Raw genomic sequence first — 23,619 nt, forward strand, 5'->3', positions numbered from 1 at the left:
TCTCCCTCTCTCTCTCTCTCTCTCTCTTCATATAATATATATATATGTACATATATATGTATATATATATATATTACATTACATTAAAAGATATGTGGATGTCCACTAAGTCCTCCTCTCCTAAGTCTTTAATTTTAAAAGTTATATGGATATTAAAATTTTTTAAAAATATTTTTAAAGAACATGTAGAATTTCTTCAATATGATTAATGCTTACCTACATCAAAGAACTGTTATTAGGAACAAATGATAATATATTTTTAAGCCACTTGGTACAGTGCCAGGTACATAGTAGACATTTTTTTATAAGAATCATCTGCATTTTATTTCTATTTTTACAGAGTAATGATTAAAGTCTGATTTGTCTGTGTACAGTAGGGATAGTTGATCTGTCAAAGAATAGTGTGGTGTCAGAGGGGGCATCTGAAAAATAGTCTTGTCTCTTAGTCACAGTAACTAGAAAATATTCTTCTGTCTGATCACCAAATGTGATAAAAACCTGAGAATGTTACATACATTAACATAATAAGTGTTACCTTATAAGTCTTGTTTGGGAAATGGTCTTTTAAAAAAGTGCTTGGAAGTACAAATTGTCCAAGTAATAGACAAAAGGGTGTTCTATTTAACAGAGTTAAACAAATGTATCAAATGAATATAATCTGGTGACTTTCAGAAAAGCTGCTAATCAGGCTCAATGACACACTGTTCCACAATTTCCTGTAAATTGGGGTTCTCCATTGCAGCTGCTACTCTCTCCTTGTCATTGATTTGCTTATTTATATCTTCTTCTGTGGAATGGGTCCCTTCAGAAATGTAGATTTCCAACTTATGTTTGAAAGGTAAACACCTCTGGAGTTTTACTCGTAAGCAAAGTCCAATAAGAGTGGCCAGAGAACAATGACGTACTGTGGGTGTGAACCTGATAATAACCAAAAAATCTTCTTCATGTATCTCCTTAACTTCCACACAACTTTCTGTTACCACTTCCAGTTCTTCTAAAGTACTGGGCTTCTCTGGGTTCCAGATGGTTCGAATTAAAGCGTAAACCTCGAGCGCTTTCTCTTCCATGATCCAGGGCCGCCAGGCAGCTCCCCGCTCAGAGCTGCCAGAGAGCCGCACGACTCTGCCCAGCGCCCAGGAGAGCAGCCCGGACACCTGCTCCATCCTCCGGCTCCGCCATGGCGCCGGTGCCCCCGAGCCGCGTCTGCCCACCAGCCCAGGAGACAGAGCTCTGGGTCCCGCTTCCCAAGGCGCCCGGGCCGGGGTGCCTAAGGGAGGGTCGCGGGGAGGGGACAATGGAGGCTCTGGCGCGCTAAGGATATAGGGAGTGCTCGCCCATAGTAGACATTTAATAAATATTGGTTTACTTTCCCTTCTTCCTCTACCCCACTCCATTAAGAGCAGAAAAATTTCATTTATTTCAAGTTCAACAAAATGAAATTGTAAAAATGGGAGTATACATGGATAAGTTGTGTTTGGGTGAGCACTGTATTTTTAAGGCATAGAATAAAAAATAAAAATAATCCAATCTCATTTTATTTCCCATGTGATCAGTGAAAAAATGTTAAAATTCTTCATTTTCTCAAGTCTTGATCTATAGTCTTTGTTCTTTGAACAAAGGATATTGCTGATTGCCTTTTGATGATGAAGAACAATATTAAGAGATCATCACAGGACTTACTCAGGCACATAGTTACTAATCTTTTCAAGGATGCCATTATTTTCCATTATTTAATTAAATTTTGTTCATAAATACACATAGGGCCCACATTCTACTGAAAGCAGTAGGCAAGATTGAGACAATTTTAAAACTGTTACTCATTTTCCCCTTTGTCCTGAAAAACTAGTCAATTAATTTTGAAATTTTGAATTGAGCAGCATTAAAAATAATCTGTTATCCCTAAACTAGCTGTCCTTATTTCAAATCATTTGTCTTTTCAATCCATTCCAATCCTAAAATACTTATACAAAGATTATATCCAACTTTTCTTTTTCTTAGTGTTTTAACTTGGTTCTGTAAAATGGTGACACATAAGTACTTATTTTTATTTATATATTTGGAACATAAAATTGCAATTTATGATCCAAAAGGAAATCTTCAGTTGTACGGAAGGATATAACACAAAAGAATCTAGTTCAATAATTCAGTTTTGAAGGCAGAGACAAGGTGGCAAATTAAAGACTGGGATCACTTGAGCTCAACCCCCAAACCTCCCCAAATTCCTTTAAATAAACAAATAAAACATTTTCTAGAGTGACAGAACCTACAAAAAGATAGAATGAAACAATTTTCCAACACTAGACAATTTAGGAGATTGACAGAAAAGTTTATTGCCCAAGGGTGAGGGAGGAATACAGCTCAACTTTAGTTACACCAGTGCAGACCTGGCCCCAACAAATCAGGAGCAATCCTCAGAACAACTAAATCAGTGGCAGGAGTGGTGATTTCCAGACTTCTCAGTCCACATATATGAAAAACTACTAAGAAAATGAGCTAGAAAATTCTGTCACCACTGGGTGGATTGAAGTCCAATGCAAGTAGTGCCAGTGGAAAACCAGGAACAGGTCTTAGAAGCCATTGAAAAAAAGTGGCAGCAGCAACTGATTTTCAGTCCACAGATGATGAGGGGCTAGACCAACAGATCTTAAGGACATTATAGGGATCTCTTTGCTAGGTGTGAGACAGACCTATTTTGTTGAATCCCAATTGCTGTACCAGGAAGAGTTTGTAGCCACAGTGGAACAGGGACCCTCCTCCTAGTTCCAGGGCAGAAAATAGTGTTTATGGTCTCTCACATACCAGAAAATAGGTTAAGAGAATAATAAACAGCTCTTGTAAGATCATACACTCTTGGTAGAATTGAAAACTTCCAGGTCCCTAGAAGTATCTCTGAAAACAGCTGCAGAAATCACTGTAGCTTGGAATAGTATTCCATCCAGCTTGGAAAAAGAGCCCTGTTTTATTTTTTCTTATTTTTTTGGTTAATTTATTTTATACTATTACAATCTTGTTGTGAGAGTAAAAATGAACCACCCTCCCATGAGAAAGATGAGTAACATCAAGAATAGTGAGAGAAAAATGTTCTTCAGTCTGTTCAGATTCCAATGGCTCTGTCTCTGGGATGAGTTACCTTCCCCATGATAGCCACCAGAGAAGTTGCTTCAATATTTTTCCCACAGTTGCAATCACTAACCGTATTTCCGTCCACTTTATTTCTCCCCACTCTCATCTATTCTATCCTCTCTCTTTTTTCACCCTGTCCCTTTTCAAGTGTGTTGTACCCAAGTATCCTCTCATATGATCTTCCCTCTCTTCTATTGCTTATTCACCCCTTTCCTTACCCTGTTCCCTCTTATCCTTTTCCTTTCTTATTTTTCTCTAGGGTAAGATAGATTACTATACTCTAGTAAGTGTGCATGCTATTTCCTCTCTGAGCCATCTCTTTTTTTTTAGGTTTTTGCAAGGCAAATGGGGTTAACTGGCTTGCCCAAGGCTACACAGCTAGGTAATTATTAAGTGTCTGAGACCAGATTTGAACCGAGGTACTCCTGACTCCAGGGCCGGTGCTTTATCCACTGTGCCACCTAGCTGCCCCTCTCTGAGCCATTTCTGACAAGAATGAAGGCTCCCTCATTCCCCCTCGACTTTCCCTGTTACACACCATTGAAAAAGCTTTTTCTTGACTCTAATGTGAAATATATTAGCCCCTTCTTCCTCTCCTTCTCTTCCTCCCAGTACTTTCCTTTATCATCCATTGACTCTATCTTTTTACTATGTTATACCATTATATTCAGATTCCTCCTGTGCCTTGGCTATATATACTCCTTCTAACTGCTCTTATAAATTAGAAGGTTCATATGAGTTACCAGTATCTTCCTCCCATGCAGAAATACAAACAGTTCAACCTCATTAAATTCCTTATAATTAGTCCTTTTTGTCTGCCCTCTCTATGGTTCCCCTGAGATATGTATTTGGTGAGCAAACTTTCTGTTCAGCTCTGCTTGTTTCAGTAGGAAAGTATGAAAGCCCCCTGCTTCATTCAAAGTCCATCTTTTTCCCTGAAAGAGGATGTTCAGTTGTGCTGGGTAATTGATTTTCAGTTGTAAACTATGATCTTTTGCCTTCCTGAATATTATATTCCAAGCCATATGAACCCTTAATTAAGATGCTGCCAGATCCTGTAATCCTTACTGTATAACCATGGTAGTTGAATTATGTGTTTCTGGAAACTTTTGGTATTTTCTCTTTGACTTGGGAGTTTGGGAGTTTAATATTCCTGGAAGTTTTTTTCCTTTTGGAATCTTTTACAGTAGGTGATCAGTGAATTCCCTCAATTTCTATTTTTCCCCTCTGCTTCTAGGATCTAAGGGTAATTTTTGCAGAATTATTTCTTGAAAATTGAAGTCTAGGCTCATTTCCTGGTGGTGACTTTCAGGTAGCCCAATGAATTTTAAATTATCTCTCTGGATTGTTTTCAAGGTGAGTTGTCTTTCCAATGAGATATTTCACATTTTCTTCTAATTTGAGGTTTATTTTTGGAATAGTTTTATTTCTTCCTGATTTCTCACAAATTCATCAGCTTCCTTTAGTTACATTCTGCATTTGAAGGAGTTATTTTCTTCAGAGAGCTTTTTAATTTCTGCTTTTCAAAGTTTTTTTAAGGATTTTTTTTTTTATTCTCATTTGTCTTTTGTGTTGCTTTTTCCATTTGGGCTAAACTGATTTTTCACGTATTATTTTTTTCATTTTTTTTTGTATTTCTTCAAGCTGCTGATTTGGTTTTCATGATTTACATGTATTGCTCTCATTTCTCCTCCCAATTTTTCCTGTCTCCCGTAATTGCTTTTCAATGTCTTTTTTGAACTCATCCATAGCCTGAGACTATTTTCTATTTCTCTTGGAAGTTTTGGGTACAGAAGCTTCAGTTTTGCCATTTTCTGAATCTTCCATAATACCAAAGTAATTTTCTATAGTCAGAATCTTCTTTTTCCTTTGTTTGCTTATTTCCTCAGCCTATGATGACTTTACAGCACCTCCAAGGCTTAATTTCTCCAAGGACTTATGAGAAGCTTTGATGGTTTTCTTGCCTGTGCTTTGATATGTATGTGACCACAGGTCCTCCCCTCTGTCCTGGAGCTGTGATGAGAGTCCTTGCTTGGCTATGGTGGTGTGGGGGGCCAGGCTGCAACCTGGATCTGAGTGTAGGAAAAAAGCAGAGTCCTGTCCCAGGGAGAGCTGAGAAACCTCTGTAGTCTCCACCCTCCCTCTTACTTTCTGAAGGCTGTGCTTTGGGGATGCAGACTGGCTTCCCTGATTCCCAGTGCAGGTTCTCACCTTAGGACTGTTCAGAAGCCAGGGTTGACTCCGCACTCACTCTGGTGTGGCAGAGTCCTCTCATCATCCCTTCAAGCTGTTCCCAGTTATCCCTGGGCCAGGCAGTCTGGAAACTGCCCCCTCTGCCCCAGACCCAGGTATTGCCAGGGATCTAGGTACTTGGCCAAGCTGTGCAGAGCCTGCAGCTGTGACTATTCTTGCTGTGGCATTTTCACTTCCCAGTCCCAGTAAAACAGACCTTTCCCACAGAAACTCTAAGTTGTCTTGAACTGGTAAATTGTACCACTCAGTTTTTCTCTGGGTTCTTTCCCCCTAATTTTGGCTAGAGTCATAATTTGATGGCATTTGGAGTTTTGTGGGGAATAAATTTCCAGGAATTCCTGCCTTCCTGCAGCCATTTTGGTTCTTCCCCCACAACCCTGTTTTAATAGAATTTAAAAACAAATAATAGACTAAGAAAATTAGTAAAGATGGAAAATTTCTGTCCTTAGAAAGTTACTTTATTGATTTGGAAGATCAAAACACACTCAGAGAAAGCTAACAAAAGTCAAAACACCTATCTCCAAGCCTACAAGAAAAATATGAATTTGTTTCAGCCCAGGGAAGAGCTCAAGAAGAATTTTTAAAATTAAGTAAGGGAGAGAGAGAAAAAAATTGAGAATGAGAATGATGCAATAAAATCTTGAAGAATGAGTCAACTGTTTGGTAAAAGAGACAGAAAAAAAAATGCCAAAAAAATAATACCTTAAAAATAGACTAGATCAAATTGTAAAAGAGGTAAAAGAATTGGGCCAAATGGAAAAGGAGGTACAAAAACTAACTTAAGAAAATAATTTCTTTAAAATTAGAATTGAATAAACGGAAGTCAATAACTTTATGAGAAATCAAGAAACAATAAAAAAAACCCCAAAAGAATGACAAAATAGAAGACTTTGTGAAATATCTCATTGGAAAAACAACCTGTAAAATTGATACAGGAGAGAAAATTTTAAAATTACTGGACTGCCCAAAAAGCATGACCAAAAACATCTGCACAGGTGTTATTTGAAAATGACAATGATATCTAAAAAATAAAAATAAAGTGAGACAGGTAAAAAGAGAAAAGGAGAAGTAGAATGGGATTAATCACTCACATAAAAGAGAAAATAGAAAGTGTTTAAAGTGAAAGGCACCTTACTCTCATCAGAATTGCTTCAGAGGGCGTGGCTAGGTGACACAGTGAATAGAGCACCTGCCTTGGAGTCAGGAGTACCTGGGTTCAAATCGACTTCAGACACTTAATAATTACCTAGCCATGTGGCCTTGAGCTAGCCAATTAAAACCCATTGATTGCCTTGAAAAAAAAAGAATTGCTTCAGAGAGGAAATAGCATGCACATTTAATTGGGTATAGAAATCTATCTTATCCTACAAGAAAATAGGAGGAGAAGAGGATGGGGGGAAAGGAGGTAGGGAAGGTAATAGAAGGGAGGGAAGATTCAAAGAATGGGTAGTCAGAAGCAAAACACTTTTGAGAAAGGACAGGGAAAAAAGAGAGAGAAAATAGATTAAAATGGAGGGGATAGGATGGATGGAATATAGTCAGCAACAGTAACTAAAAGATTGAAGTGAGTTTTTTGATAAAGGCATCATTTCTCAAACATAGTTTGAATTAATTTTATAACTCAATTTCTAAAATTTTTTTAAAAATTTTTTTAGGTTTTTTTGCAAGGCAATGAGGTTAAATGGCTTACCCAAGGCCACACAGTTAGGTAATTATTAAGTGTCTGAGGCTGGATTTGAACTCAGGTACTCCTGACTCCAGGGCCAGTGCTCTATCCACTGTGTCACCTAGCTGCCCTTTTATAACTCAACTTAATTAAATTTATAAATTTATAAGTTCAATTTGTAAAAAAAAATAATTCATGAAAATTAAATTTGTAAGTTAAAATTTAAAAATAAAAACCAATTCCCAATTGATAAATGGTCAAGGGGGCAGCTATTGGCACAATGGATAGAGTACTGGCCCTGGAGTCAGGAGGACCTGAGTTCAATTCCAGTCTCAGACACTTATTAATTGCCTGGCTGTGTGACCTTGGGCAAATCACTTAACCCCATTGCCTTAAATAAATAAAATTTAAATAAATAAATTATCAAAGGACATGAATCATTTTCAGATGTGGTTATCAATACTATCTATAGTCATATTAAAAAATTTTCTAACTCAGTATTGATTGTATAAATGCAAATTAAAACAAATCTGAGGGACTACTTTATAATATTAAATTAACTAATAGCACAGAAAAATAAAAGGACAAATGTTAGAAGGGATGTGGGGAGAATGAGACATTAATGCATTTTTGGTGGAGTTGTAAACTGATTTAACCTTTATGAAAAGCCATTTGGAGCTGTGCTCAAACAACTATAGAACACTGTATATCCTTTAACCTAAAAATGCCATTTCTTGGTCTATATCCCAAAGCAAAAGAATCCAAGGTCTGTCTTAGCCAAATTTCAGAATTCTTAAATAAATGAGAAAATAGTGCAAGGTGCAAAAAAGAAGCAATTTAAATACAAAGGATACACAATCAGACTTATACAGGATTTATCAACTTCAACACCGAAGGACCAGGGGACCTGCAATATCAAATTTCACAGGGCAAAAGACCTTGCATTGCAACCAAGAATTTATTTCTTGGAAAAAATCTGCATATTCAGTCAGGGCAAAAGATTGAATGTTAAGCAAAATAAAGCAATTACAAAATTTACTGATAAAAAATACTAGAACTGAACAGAGGATTCAATTTCCAAATATAAGACTCAAGAGATACAACAAAAGGGAAAGAGAAAGGGAAAGGGGAAAAACAAAATAAAGCAAATGTTAGTCAAGAACAATTAATTGTATACAACCCAACAAAAGAAAATATAATATTTGTAACATTTCTCTATATGAACAACAAAGCTCAAGAACAAGAGGTAGAAAGAGAAATTCCATTTAACGTAATTTCAGACAACATTAAAATGACTACAAAAGCAGTTATGGTAGCAGGAAAGATCAAAACACAAAGTCAGAAGAAAAGACAACATTGTATACAAAGTTCCAAAAAAAGTTCCAAAGGAAAATACTAATTGAACCCAAGCCCAACAAGAATTCCTAGAAAAGTTAAAGGAAAAAATAAGAGTGGTAGAAGAAAATTTGTGAAAAAGAAATGAGAGAAGCAATAAAATTATGAAAAGATTATAAACATCTTGGTAAAAGAGGCACAAATAGCTACTGAAGAAAACAACATCTTAAGAAAAACAAAATTGGTTAAGTGATAAAAGAAGCCCAAAAAAATCACTAAAGAAAAATACTCTTTAAAAAGTAGTAATGTCAATACAGCAAAACAGATACAATAACATACTGAGGAAATAATTCCTTAAAATTTAGAATTGGGCAAGTGGAAGCAAAAGACTCCATGAGACATCAAGAAACAACAAAACAGTCAAAAACATGAAAAAAATGTAAAATATCTCCTAAGATAAAACACCTGACCCGGAAAATGTTCAAGAAGTCATTTAGGAATAACTAGACTACTTGAAATTTATGATAAAAAAGAGCCTCTATATTATATTTCAAATATATATACATATAGATGTATGTATGGAAAAGCAAAATTTCCCTAATATCATACATCTAGAGACAAAAATATCAAATGACAAAATACAATAATCACCTTCTGGAAAAGATCCCAAAACAAACACTCTTTGAAATTCTAGAGCTCCCAGATCAAAGTGAAAAAATTATAGTAAGAAGGAAACAATTAAAATATCATGGAGTCATAGTTAAGATTGGAGAGTAGAGCTTAAATTATGACAGAGGTCAAAAGTGCTAGGATTACTACCATGCATAACCTACCCAACAAAAATGAGTTTAATCCTTTGGAAAACAAATGGACTTTCAATAGAAGAGAAGACTCTCAAGGATTCTTGATTGGGAAAAACAAAACAAAATAAAACAAAATATGAGAAATGAATAGAAAAATGTGACTTTCCAAAAGGTTCAAGAGAAGCATAAAAAGGCAAAGATGAAACAATAATTATAAAGGAATCAATAAAATTAAACTCTTTATATTACTATATGGGAAGATATACACATAACTCTAAGAACTTTATCATTACTAGGTCAGTTAGAAGTAGTCTACATAGATGGCATCAATATAAGTCAGTTATAATGGAATAATATAAACAAAAAGTGAAGGAGTGAGCAAAAGGAAACACTAAGAGAAGAAGGAATAAAGATTTTTTTTCTGTAACAAAGGCTTGCAAGGAAGAGCTTTTATAAAAAAGGAGTTAAGACTTATGGGTAATTGCTCAAATCTCATTGGAATTGGAATTGGTTAAAAGAGGGAACAAACATATATACACATAGTTGAGTATAGATATCTAAACAAGTAGGGAACTACATCAGGAACGGTATAATGCTTAAAATAATGCTTAAAGTGAGGGTTGATTAAGGGAAGCAGTGTTCAGAAGCAAACCACACTTGAGGAGAATCAGAGTAAAAAGAGATAGAAGATTAAAGAGAAGAAAACAGAATGGAGGGAAATACACAATAATATAAATGGAAATGTGAATAGAATAAGTTCACTCATAAAAAAGAAACTGATAGCAAAATTGATCTGGAAACAGAATTCAACAATTTGTTATTCATAAGAGACCCACATAAAACAGGAACACACAGAGACAATTAAAACAAAGACTGGAAGCAAAACCCATTATCCTTCAGCTGAAGTTAGAAAAAAAAGTAGATATAAAAATCAGGCTCTCAGACAAAGCAAAAGCAAAAATTCACATAATTATTTTTTAATTTTAAATCTGTTTATTTATTAATTTTCATTCATTTGTACATGTATATTTCCAAGTTACAAAATTTCCCTCCACCCTTCTTTACCACCCCTCTCCTCTCAGTAGGAAATAATTAGATTAGCATTTTACATACATATTTTGCTAAACATATTTACAAATTAGTAATTGTTGGCACGAGGAATTAGGATTAAGGGAAAGAAATACATAACAGATAAGTTTTTATAAAGTGTTAATCAGATTCAGAAGGCTTGTTTTTTTTTCTTGTGTATTTTGTTTTGTTTTGTTTTGTTTACTCTGGTAAATTCATCTAATTAAAAATTAATCAGAGAAATTAAATTTTGACTAAAGTTATCATAGTAACTGAAGCAATTTGAAACATTTTTATAGCAAGTTTCATTTCTCAAATATATGAAATTTATTAATAAATTAAGTCATTCCCCAGTTGATAAATGACCAAAGGACATAAAGAGGTAGCTTTCAAAATAAAAACAAATCAAAATTTTCCAGTCATATAAAAAACATTCTCTAAATTTCTATTGCTTAGAGAAATTCAAATTCAAATAATTGTGAGGTATCAACTCAAATCAACCAGAAATAACAAATACTAGAGGGGAAGAAGAAAAATAAGTACACTCTTTTAGGTGTGTCTAATGTTTTTTTAGATGGAATTGTGAGCTCCTCCAACCATTCTGTAGATCAATTTGGACTTAAGTTCAAAGGGTTATAAAATTGTACATACCCTTTGACTCTGCAATACTCCTTCTATGTCTATATCTCAAAGATATCAAAAAGCAAAGGAAAAGAGAAAAGGAACTATATATACAAAAATATTTTTATTAACACTTTTGGTGTTGGCAACAAATTAGAAATCAAAGAAATTTTCATCTATTAGGGATTGGCTGACCAAGTTATGATATATGATTTTGATGAAATATTATTAGAAATGACAAGGGGATGGTTTCAATTAAAAACAAGTCATAATAGATCTGTCTGAACTGATACAATTGAGAAGAATCTGGAGATTTTTGTGCAAAGTGACAGAGATATTGCAACAACAATCAAATGGGAAAGACTTGGTCTTTCCAATATGAGCCCATCAATATTATGACCCAAGGCACAATTGGAGGAGGAATTCATTATTGTGAACTAGGAAAATTAGGAAAGTATTAATAGAATTGAACTTTGAATAAAGGAAATGTTTTTGAGAAGTGAAGAAGATAAGTAATAGACTCTAGGCATGATAGAGCAGCTGGTCTGGAGTCAGAAAGAGTTCAAATCTGATCTCAGATGTTTAACAGTTCTGTGAATTTGGGCCTCAATTTTCTCTACTGTTAAATGGGGAAAATATATAATAATTAAATATATATAATATATAATAAAAATATATAATAAAAATATATAATAATCACAACCTCTCAGGGTTTCTGTGAGGATCAAATGGGATAAAATGTCTCTCACATCAAAAGCACTAAATTAATTTTGGTGATGATGGTGATGATCATGATGATGATGATGATGCTATCATCTCTACTCCAGAAATCTACCCCCAGATTTAACCCTGGAATTCTTGCTCTGTTGCCCCATTGTCATGATTCATTATTGGATGCTTTATTCACCTAAAACTTCTAGACCTATGCTATAGTCATACACTACTTTACTATTATTACTTCTGCTTACTAGCTATATTACTATCTTCTTCCATCTCCTTTTTAATTCTGGAAACATAGTCAAAACAATTCTGTCATTTCTCCAGGTAGAGCAATGTATGTTTACTTACCTATGCCTTCATTCACCATTTCTGTAATTTTGAAACAAAAATATCCTCCCTGTGTATAAATATGGAGCCACCACTTCTCTACATATTGTTGCCAGTCCTTTAGAATCTGTCTAAGGCTGTTTCTGTTTTTAATTTTTATATTTATATTCAAAAACCTACCACAAAGTTCATCATATTTTTTTTCAATTATCTATTAATTGTGGTGAGACAGGCAGGACAATTCCTACCCAGGTATCCCTCATAGCTTGCAAGAACTAAAGAAAGTCTTTTGTATTGGGAGTGGATTTTTTATGCAGGTTTTGTGGGATAGGTGGGGGGAGGGGCGAGGGAGTGGAACATGGACAAGATTAGTCCAGGATCTGAATGGATTAAGGCCATTAAGGGTGGAGGAATTGCCTATACTGATGAATGAAATCTCAAATTCATTGAGCTATTGAAATATGTCTGTTAGGATAAATATAAGTAATAAAAGACATGTCACTTTAATGAAATTCTGAGTTTACATATGCTGAGTTAAATGCTTGTTGAATAAATGCTAATTAAATCTTGGAGTCTTCCAATTAAGTAATAGTCTATAAACTCTATGATTTGTATTGGCTCACAGGAAAGAGTCTCTCTGGGGTCATCACCATCAGGATCATCTTAATTTTCCCCTAGAGGTTTTTCAATTGTTTCCTGGAAGCAGCAAAGTCTCCCAAGGCTTTAAAATAGCAAGGTTTATTAAAATGTTTGCAAAGAACAGACAGTATTTGCACCTTACACTACTTAACAAAATGTTACATATCTCATTAATAAATAAGTTCTTCAGCTCTATGATACCCCTTTATTTATTTCTTATTCACTTCCAGAGACTTTGTTCATTTTTTGATTCTTTAAAGATATCTTGATCCTTAAAATTGCTGTTATGTGTTTTCAAATAGCATATGTAAATATTCTGAACAATGTATTCTGTGATTGTGGTCCATGTTTTTTTTTTAATTTTATCAATATAATTTTGCAATATTTTTAGCTATTTTGATTTTTGGTAGTATAAGATATCTATTTTTCTTTGTCATTGGCCTTTTGAATTGGTGATAGTGCACTTGGGTGAGTTGACTTTTAAACTTTCTAACTATTTTCCATTTTTAGGACTGATATTTAATAAAAATAATTCTGCAAAACATTTTAGAGTAAATTCTTAAAGACAGTAATCAGATTAATTTATACTTTATGATGTTTTAATCATAATGTTTCATAATGAATCTAATGTTTCTCTTTGAAGTGTCCTCCAAGACAATCATTTTCATTTGTATTGTTTAGAAATCTCTTTCTCTTTGAGAGAGTTTGAGTTGCTTTCTGTTTCTATTGTGTTGTAAGATATTTTGTTTGTGCTATGGCAAATCTGTTATTAATTCTCTTGATAGTTTCAGTTTTGCCATTATATTCTATTTCATAGAGTTTTGTGCTATACAAATTTCCTTTTTATCAGCACCATTTAGTTTCAGTTTTATTTCCTCTCTGAGATGCATTTAGTTCTGTTAATTCCTGTCAAAATTTTCTCACCAATTTTAATTCTTCCTTAACTTATTTGAATATGTCACTCATACACTTGGATGAAGCTCTTGGGATTTCTTGCCTAGCTTCTGTTCCTTTATGTACATTTGATACTTTCCCCTCTCTTTTACTGTACAATACAATAATAAAAATAACAGAATTTATATGTCAATTGAAATTTAGCAACAGGTTCAGCTGATATTATCTCATTTGATTATAACTTATCTTGTTAGTAAGGTGTTATTATTGCTCTTATTTTACAGATAAGTAAACTAGTTACAGGGTTACACCATCAATAAATATCTGAGGCCAAGTGATCTGCCTCATCACATGTCTGTGATCTATCCATATTTACTAAATAACCTAGCTGTTTAAAATATACTTCATATAGTATTATAATTATTATGTCTTTTTTAGATAATTGATATTTTCTTGTATTTGTAGTTTTATTTTCCTTATCAGTGTTTCTATTACTATATTTTGAGGGAAATCTTTAGCAACCTCTCCCCAATTTCATTTAACTCCAACCTATTTATCTGAGGACCTGTCCTCTAGAATCTCAGGGTTCTGATTTTCCTATTGGAATTGATATGTGCTCTGACATTTATCTCTTTCCCTCCTGGACTCTACTTTGTTAGTTGTACCAATAAAAAGGATCTATTCTATATAAATTGATGTGATTATTTTAAACTATTGCTAATCTCAGCAAGATCAGAAAAGGAACTGTGAAGAGAGCTAATGGCATAATACAAAGGAATGTCTTTCCAAAAGTGGAAATTCAAGTTTTAGCAACAAGATTAGGAAACAATTTAGAGGCACGAGAGTGGGGAACCTTCTTTGTGCTTCCTAAATTACATTAGATTAGATAGTCAACTGTATATTCTATTTGCAAAACTATCTCTTAATATAGTACGAAAAATGAAATGTGATAACAAAATCTGTGCAATGCAATCAAAGGAGTAACTGGGGGAAATTATATTTCTAAATACATCAAAAAACAAATAAAACAAAAAAGTTAAAAGAAAGGAATTAGACTTCAAAAGAAAAATCTTGAAAAGCAAAGCAAACATTGATAAAAAATTAAAATAAATCATGGAAACAATAAATAAATTGATTAACTCAATTTATGGAAAAGCCAAAAAATAGATAACCCATGGATTAGCTTGACTTTTTGAAAGATATATAAAACCAAGAAGCCAGGATCAAAAAATGAGTAGAAGGTGAATTGCACCAACAATGTAGATGAAATTAAAACAATTATTATAAGATAATTTGCCCATTATATATCAATAAAGCTGATAATCTAAGTGGAATAGTTGTCCATTTGAAAAATAAAAAAAAAAAAAAACAAATCCCAGACTAACAGAAAAGGGTATGGAATTTCAAAATAATCCTATCTTAGGAAAAAGAAATGGAAAAAGTCATAATGAGTTCCCTAAAAAATCATTAGTATCATATTGATTCATAGTATATTCTTCCAAGACTTTTGTATATGTGTGTGTGTGTGTGTGTGTGTGTATCACAAAAGAAAAAAAATATTAAGTTGTACAAATTCATTCTTGACAACAGTATGGTTTTGTTACCAAACCAGGATGAGAAAAAACTTAGAAAGAAAAAATTGGTCAAATTGTCTAATGAATTTAAATACAAATTTTAAAACATTACAAAGTTTAGGAATAGATGTAGCATTTTTAAAAATGATACATAGGTTTTATCTAAAACCAATAGCATGGCATTATCTAAAATAGAAGTCCTGAATAAGAATAAGGCTAATGCTAGAATGATCATCATTAGCACTTTTTTCAGTATTGTACTGGAAATGCTAACTTTAGTAATAAAACAAAAAAATTAATTAATTAAAAATAAATTAAAGTAATAAGAATAGGCAACAAGGGGAAAAGTTATCATTTTTTGAAAATGTTAAAATGCTGTACATAGAAAACCATAGAGAAAATCTCATGAAGTTCTAAAAATTAGTAACAAAATTTAAGAATATCAAGGTAACAATAGCAAAAGAATCATGAAGGAAGGTGGCCTAATAGCAGTATAAATATTGTAATCATTGGATCAATTTCCCCCTGATTAATAGTGGTTAATAAGTAGGAAAAATAAGTACCTAATATACACTAATAAAAGAGCATAGTAATTTATTGCTTGATAAGCCTAATGAGATAACATTTTGGACAAGAACTAACTAGTTGATGAAAACTGTTGGGAAAATTTTAATATAGTCTGCATAAAGTGAGCATAGATGAATATCTCAAACTATATCAAGAAAAGGTCAAAATGGCTATATGATTTACACATAAAGGGTTGTATCACAAGAAAAGTAGAGAAGCATGGGCAAAATTTATCTGTCAATTCTATGGATAAGGGAAGTTTGTTATTTAGGCCTTTTTCGGTTGTATCCATTTTTTTGTGATGTCATTTGATAATTTTCCTTCTCATCATTTTACGCATGAGTGAATAGCACCACATGAAGTTAAGTGATTTGCCCAAGGTCACATGGCTAATAAGAATCTGGAATGGAATTTAAACTCATGAGTCTTTATGAATGCAGACCCAGAACTGCATCTACCACACCATGTAGCTCTCAGATAAGAGAAGCATTTTATGATAGCAAAAGAGGTCACAGGAGCTAAGAAGGAATAATTTTATTACATGATATTAAAAGAATTTTTCAGAAATAAAACCAATGTTGCTAAAATTAGAAGGAAAGCAGGAACCTGGGAAAAATTTAAAGTAAGTTTCTCTGATAAAGGATTTATTTCTCAACTATATAGACAATTGAGTTAAATTTCTAAAGGGTCATTTCTCTATTGAAAAATGATTAAAGAATGGACAAGGTCAATTTTCAGAAGAAGAAGAAATAAAATCTCCTAAACTTTCTAATGTTTTAAAATTTGTTTTAAAATTCATTAGACAATTTAGCCAATTGTTTCCTTTCTATGTATTTTCCTCATCCTGGTTTGGTAACAAAACCATGCTGTTGTCAAGAATGAATTTGGTAGAATTCCTTAATATTTTTTTCTTTTGTGATCTTTCATACACACACACACACACACACACACACACACACAATATAAGTACTAAATTATTTGTAATTAGGATAATACAAATTAAAAGAATTCTAACAGATACTACCTCATACTTCTCAAACTGTCTACCATGATAAAAAAGAAAATGACCAATGCTGGAGGGGAAGTGAAAAAAAATTGGCACATTCATGAATTGTTGGAAACTATCACAATCATTCTGGAGAACAACTTATAGCTATGCCCAAACTGATCCAGCAATTTCTTTACTATATAAGTCTGTCAAAGAGATCAAAGAAAAAAATTCAAAGGACTTATATGTACAAAAATAATTATAGCAACTCTTTTGTTTGGGGAAAGAACTGGATACTTAGAGTATGTTGATCAATTGATGAATGCATAAACATGTGGTATATGACTCTGATGGAATACTATTGTGCTAAAAATGATAAACAAGATTGTTCCTTAAAAACCTGGAAAAAACTTTTATGTACTGAGGCAAAGTGAAGAAGCAGAACCAGAATTTTGCATACAGTAACAGCAATATTATGATGAAGATCACTGTAAAAGTTACTTTGACCAATACAACAATCCATGACAAATCCAAAATTCTCATGATGAGAAAATTCTGTCCATCTCCAGAGATTGAACTAATGAACTCTAAATAAATATTGAATTCTATTTTTCTTTGTTTCTTTTACTTTTTTCCCAACATGATTAATATAGAAATACATTTTGTATGACTTCACATGTATATTGAGTATCATTCTACTTGACTTCTTAATGAGTAGGGGTGGGACTGGAGAGAAAGAGAGAATATGAGCTCAAAATTTTAAAAATGTTAAAACTAATTTTAAAAATAGAAAGATTGGAAGGGATGAGAATTTGAAGGAACATTTAGTTTTAGCAATTAAGAGAACTTTAGTAACTTTGAAGGGAACAGTTTGAGTTGAGTGATGAGTTAGAAAGCTAGATTCCAGTGTTGAGAAATGAGTGAAAAGGCAAAAAGTATAGGTACTGATTGTCACTAATTTTTTCAAGAAGTTTGGATAAGGAGAGAAATATAGAACAATAAGTATAGGGTATTCTAGGGTTCATCCAATGTTAGCATTTTTGTTTTTGTTTTATTTGTTTTAGGATAGGAAAAACATAGATAAGTTTACAGGTATTAGGGAAATAACTTTTATAAAAATTAAAATGGAAAATTAGAGAATGAATGCTGATGACAGCATGAGCCAATTGACTGGAGAAATATAGTATACTGGATCAAGGATCATAGGATCATACAGAGTATTTTGGAAGGGTTACTTCATTATCATAAATTATGGTCATATGAGAAGCCTTAAGAAGAAGATGTCAGGGGAATGTCATATGCAGAGGCAGTAAAAGGAAGCTCTTAAAAGGCTTATTATCATTATTACAGCTATTATTATTATTATTATTATTACTTTTGTCATTGTTATTAATGCAGCTAGGTGGAGCAGTGAATAGAATAATAGAGTGCCAGGTCTGGGTTCAGTAAGACTCATCTTCCAGATCTGAAATCTGGATTCAGACACTCACTATGTGAGCCTGGACAAGTAATTAAACCTTCTTGCCTCAGTTTCCCTCATCTGTAAAGTGAACTGGAGAAGGAAATGGAAAATGACATCAGAGTTTCTGCCAAGAAAACAGCAAATAGGATCACAAAGTGTCAGATAACAACTGAAAATGACTGGGTACAATTATTCTTATTATTAATTATTATTATTTTGATAAAGTGTGAAATGAAGCCATCAGTAGAGGGATTGAGACCTCTGTGAGATATTAAGAGGAAAAGAGAACAACTATGATGGTTAAGAATGACAGATCATCAATTAAGCAAGAATAATGGGATTTTCTTGATCTAATGAAAATTTAATTGAGATTAGCTCTTTTAAATTTAAAGGAGAACTGGTTATCATGGTTTCATGATTTCTGCTCTCTCTCTTAAGAAGTATAAGAATTGGGGTAGCTAGGTGGTGCAGTGGATAGAGCACTGGCCCTGGAGTCAGGAGTACTTGAGTTCAAATCCAGTCTCAGACACGTAATAATTACCTAGCTGTATGGCCTTGGGCAAGCCACTTAATCCCATTGCCTTGCAAAAAAAAAAAACCCTAAAAAAAAAAAGAAGTATATAAATAGATGTGATGAAGATAAATCGATCATAAAAGTCATTCAAGTTTGGGTTTTAGCAAGGCATAATCAAAATTAGGGTGACAAGGGATGACAAGGATAAGTATGCAGAATGGCTCACCAAGGAGTCAAAATCATGAAAGAAGAGGAGTATAGCAGAATCCAGATAGATGATTAGAAGTCATGGTGAAGTGAGCTAGACTTCATGTGATTGAGTACCAATGCTGTAGTCATGAGGACCTGACTTCAAATTAGGCCTTAGATAATTAATAGTTACTTAGCTGTGTGACCTTGGGCAAGTCACCTAACTCCATTGTCTTGTAAAAACCAAAAAAAGGTATGTGATCACATATAGGATATTCAAAGACTTTTGAGGTGAGACAGAAGTAGCACACCTCTGAATAATGATAGATTATGATTGTGTAACTTGAGCAAAGTCATGGTAATTGAGTATACCAAAGATCTCAGAAACTGAGGTATTTGGGAGAATAAGTGAAGAATCTGGGATAAAGAACAAGACTGAACTGGGCACTAAACTTGCTAAAAAAGGAAAATAATACTCCCAGTATTGATAAATAATAGCTAGAAGAATCTAGATTAGGAAATATATTTGGACTCAGTGAAACTCATTAGAGGAATGTTGCTGAATGATGACAGTAAATGAAGAGTCAAAAGGGCAACAGAGAATAAGGGATTATTTCAATTCCACCACATCAAAAGTAGTGAATAAGGAGTCTAAGGCAAAGTGCACCCAGTACTTTAAAAGAGTATCATGTAAAGCAGAGTCATTAGAAGAGAGATAAGAGATAGAGCTCAATGACTGCCAGGAAGGTGAAAGCAAGCTTATTAATTATGGAATAGGTATTTTTGTGAAAACAGTGGATAGCCAAGGTTGATCTAAAGTGGAATATTTGTGGGGGAGAATTAAAGAGGATGCAAATGAATGAAGAGACAGATAAAATTGGATTGGGGACTTTTATTAAGGAGTTTACAATTCAGTATTACCAAGATAAAGGAAGGTAGAAATGGGTAAGAATATGATGAACATTGATCAATAAGTGCAGTGTAAGTAACAGTCATGATAACTGATGAAAGCAATTGATTGGATAAGTCAAGGTTGATGATTAGAGCTGGAATAACTCTCAGTTGCCAGACTTCCCTTGTTGCTGTGAACTGGGGAAGCTCTGCAGTGTTTTTACTTCATTATCCAACTAAGTCAAGCAAGGAGGTTTTTCCAATCTGGAGACCTCCCAGAGTACAGACTGACCTCATTGTTTGAGAAGCAGTAATTAAGTTTACCTGGAGTAAGGGATTCAATACTAGGGTTGACTTCAGAAGGACCATGTTAAAATATCATCTCTGGAAATTTCTAGATGTATAACTGACCAAGACATTTAAATTTGCTATATCTCATGCTAATGTCTTACCATGCTAATATGGTTTTGTTGTAAAAAAAACTTCCCTATACTGACAAAATCAGAGATCCTTCTTGTGTTTACTGCATTTACAAAAGTATCAGGTCATATTATGATCATAAAGTTAGACTTGAGAGGAATGTCAGAGATTATTTGGTTCAAACTGTATCTTTTTACAGATAATGAAAGTGAGAGCCCCAGAGTTTGTCTTACAAAGACCACAAAGATGATAAGTAGATCTTGAAATATATATATATATATATATATATGTATATACATAAATATGCATACACATACATAAATGTATATGTGTATACACAAATTTGCTTCTCCCCATTAGAATGCAAGTTGTTGAGAGGAAAGATTAGGCCATTTTTTTCTCCAGCCTCTCAGTGCCTAGCATGGGGTCTGGTGCATAGCAAGTTGTTTAATAAAAGCTTGATTGCTTAGTTGATTGATTGACTTACAAGGAAGAAAGGCAGAAATGGAATGGTTCATAAAAGTAACACAAACACCAATAACAACAGTAGCAACAATAATAATAATAACTAGCATTTTATATTACCTTAATATTTTCAAGTTATTTTATAGATATTTATTTCATTTTATCCCTACAACAATTCTGGATGGTAGGTGCTCTTGTTACTAATGATGAAATTGAGACTGACAGAATTTAAGTGATTTTTCCTGGGGTTATATAATTAGTAAGTCTCTGAGGCTGTATTTGAATTCAAAGTCTTCTTGCTCAGGTGCTGTAGTCAATAGATCACCTATAAATGTTCAGTCAGGCAGTAGCAGTCTTTTACTTTCTCCAAGATAAAAATCATAAACTCTTTTGTAGCAATCTATAAGGCCCAGAGAATTTAACTTCAAGATAATATGGTTATTAATTAACTGAAGTGGGATATGAAAACTGTCCTATGATTCCAAAGTTAATACTCTTTCCACAACACAATGCTACTTCTTTTTTTCTGAATAAATAAAGCAGTATTATATAATATTCCTGCAAAAAAAGATTGAATTGAGTAATTGAGGACAGGGAGAGACACTGAAGTCAAGAAGACTTGGGTTCAAGACCTGCACACATACTGGCTCCTAACTCTGAGCAAGACAAAACTTCAGTACTCTTAGCAACTTTCAAAGACTGACTTGCAGAAAAAATGCCATCCTATATTGGTGGAGAGAATTCTTTTACCTGGGATTTCCCTATGTCAATAAAATCATAGCTCCACAGCAGAATCTGAGGAAAATAAATGTGGAAAAATCAAAGGTTTTCTTGGTTTCATTAATATGGGAGCCTGTTTGACAAAAAGGGAACCCTTGATCTTGAAGGTAACCCTTGATCTTGAGTCAAAATATATGATTCAAATGCTGATTTTTCTATTTCTGCTTTCTCATCTGTCAAATTGGTCTAATAATTAGCATGCTATCTAATTTATTGTCTTACTGTAAGGAAAGTAAATATAAAAGAAAAGTTGTGTTATTATTTGTGACTCTTCTGACTGCACTTCCAACAAAGGTAGCATAGTGAGTAACAGAGTCCTCAAAGAAAATACAACCCATCATTTATGTGTCTTTGAGTATCTTTCATCAGTTCCCCCCACACTTTATGACTCAGTTTTGGAGAACAAAATAGGAAAAAAAATTCAGCTTACTCCCTGCTCTACCAAATAGAAAATGTGTGTCTCAGCCATCTTTCTAACAACTCTGATCTATATTCAGTTTTAAGTGAAGGCAGCTAATTCTTTGTATTTTTTTCAGCCCAAAGCTTTCTGGGGAAGCCTTTTGTAGAAAGCTCTGATTATGATTATTCCAGTAAGATAATCTTAACTCTTGTTCTCAATTTTTGCCTATTTCAACATAAAAGTAGAACTCACATATATGAATATATATAGATAGATATATCTATTTATCTATATGCATATATATGCAGATAGATGTACATGTAATAATACACTAAAATAGAGGCAGATATATAGATATATCTATTTATCTATCTACATATATATGTAGGTATAATAATATATTGAAAATTGAGTTCAGATATAGATGGTCATCATTCTGATGTTTAAACTTCCAGGAGTGGTTAGAGGGGAACTGAAGTTTAACACTTATTGCTTGAGTTCCTTAATAATATTTGCCAATCATCCTAAACCTAGGGCAAGAAAAGTACAGGTCATGCTTCAGATCATGGTCTCCTGACAGCCTATAATAATGCATTTCCTACCTTAAAATAAGAGCCTGTATAGAAAAATTGTCTCCAAATGTAAAGAATTTTCACCTTGTACACAACTTAGCTAAAACACATCTAGCTGACATCTCAAGGAGATCTGTGTGCTGAATATTATTAAAAAGATCGTTCAGTTTTACTTACACATTGCTAAGGAATATAAGAAGCTGTAATATTGCTTTTACAATTGGAGAACAGTTTAAGCATTTTGGTAAATCATCTTAAAATGCACTCCATTTGAATAGATCACTACATCAAACTTGGGAATGTAGCTACTAACACAGGTCTTAAACTAAAATAATAAAATAAATTAGGAATGTCTCAAAGCAATTTTAATGGCTTTGTTGTTCACTCTATATTAGGATAGTAATGAGCCAATTAGTTGGAGGCTGAATGGACCGGGACAGTATGCCTGGTTTTTTTGCTTGCTCATCCATCAAATAGGAGCGTCTCCATCATGCATGTGTACTGGATCCAAGCCCTAACAAGCCAGCAGTGCTTTTGCACTCTACATTCTCAATGCTATGCTAACACCTAATTTTACTGCCAAGTTAGTAACAGCAACGTAAATGTCAAAGGGATGTCTATGGATTAGGAGAGTTAGAGGATAATAAGAAAGGAAATCTCTGGAAGATGAAGCAATGCAATGTAGTTTGGGGGCCCCCTCAAGTCTACTGGGTAGGAAGATGTATTTGTGATGTTGATGCACCATGATTCTCACACTTATCACTTGATCTTGGTTGGGGATTTATTTTTTGCCTATAATATCACTAGCAAAAGCAAGTATGTTAGAATAGTTTCCTATCAAATATCACAAATATTAGCATCTCATGGGATCTTATTTGGCTCCTATGTTCTAAAATTGGAAAAAAAACCTTAGAGATGATAAATCAAAGGGTCAGAGATTTCAATCTGAAAGGGATCTTAGAAGTCACAAACTCTATCTACCTCATATTTTGGATGGGAAAACTGAGGTACAGAGATATAAAATGACTAAACCCTGATCGCAGAATAAGTGACAGAAATGAAATAATAAAATTTCTTTGTTTATAATTAAGAAAATTGAGACCAGAAAGATAAAGTCATTTCTCCAAAGTAACATACTATTCTAAGAATTTCTCTATACCTTTGGGCAATAGTAGCACAAAATGCAATAGTACTCAAAATGTAATAAATTTCTTTTTTTACGCACTTGTTGCTTTATATGCCAATAATTTCTTGAGAAAACTGAAATCCACAAAAAGGAGTCTAAAGTGAAGAATAAAAGTTATTGAATTATTTTATATATAATTGCCATAAAATGAATTGAAGACCA

The 23,619-nt window shown here is 33.4% G+C and overlaps 1 protein-coding gene across 2 annotated transcripts; it reads right to left on the bottom strand.

Annotated features, from left to right (window-relative positions):
* Window positions 1-359: 359 nt before the first annotated feature.
* On the bottom strand, window positions 360-1,163 carry LOC141499959 (cytosolic iron-sulfur assembly component 2A-like). Of its 2 annotated transcripts, XM_074202779.1 has the most exons (2): window positions 877-1,163; window positions 709-826 (listed from the first exon to the last, which is right to left on the bottom strand). In XM_074202779.1, exons 1-2 carry the CDS (start codon window positions 1,161-1,163, stop codon window positions 805-807), a joined length of 309 nt encoding a protein of 102 aa, XP_074058880.1. In that variant the 3' UTR covers window positions 709-804. The 2 variants fall into 2 exon arrangements, with proteins under 2 accessions (XP_074058879.1, XP_074058880.1); XM_074202778.1 differs by having other exon boundaries at window positions 360-1,163.
* Between the last annotated feature and the right edge of the window lie 22,456 nt (window positions 1,164-23,619).

Source organism: Macrotis lagotis, chromosome X, assembly GCF_037893015.1.
Source record: "Macrotis lagotis isolate mMagLag1 chromosome X, bilby.v1.9.chrom.fasta, whole genome shotgun sequence".
Taxonomy (NCBI): Eukaryota; Metazoa; Chordata; class Mammalia; order Peramelemorphia; family Peramelidae; genus Macrotis; species Macrotis lagotis.

Excerpts from the sequence above, each read along its gene's own strand:
- LOC141499959 (XM_074202778.1), bottom strand. The coding sequence starts at position 1,163 with ATGGAGCAGGTGTCCGGGCTGCTCTCCTGGGCGCTGGGCAGAGTCGTG.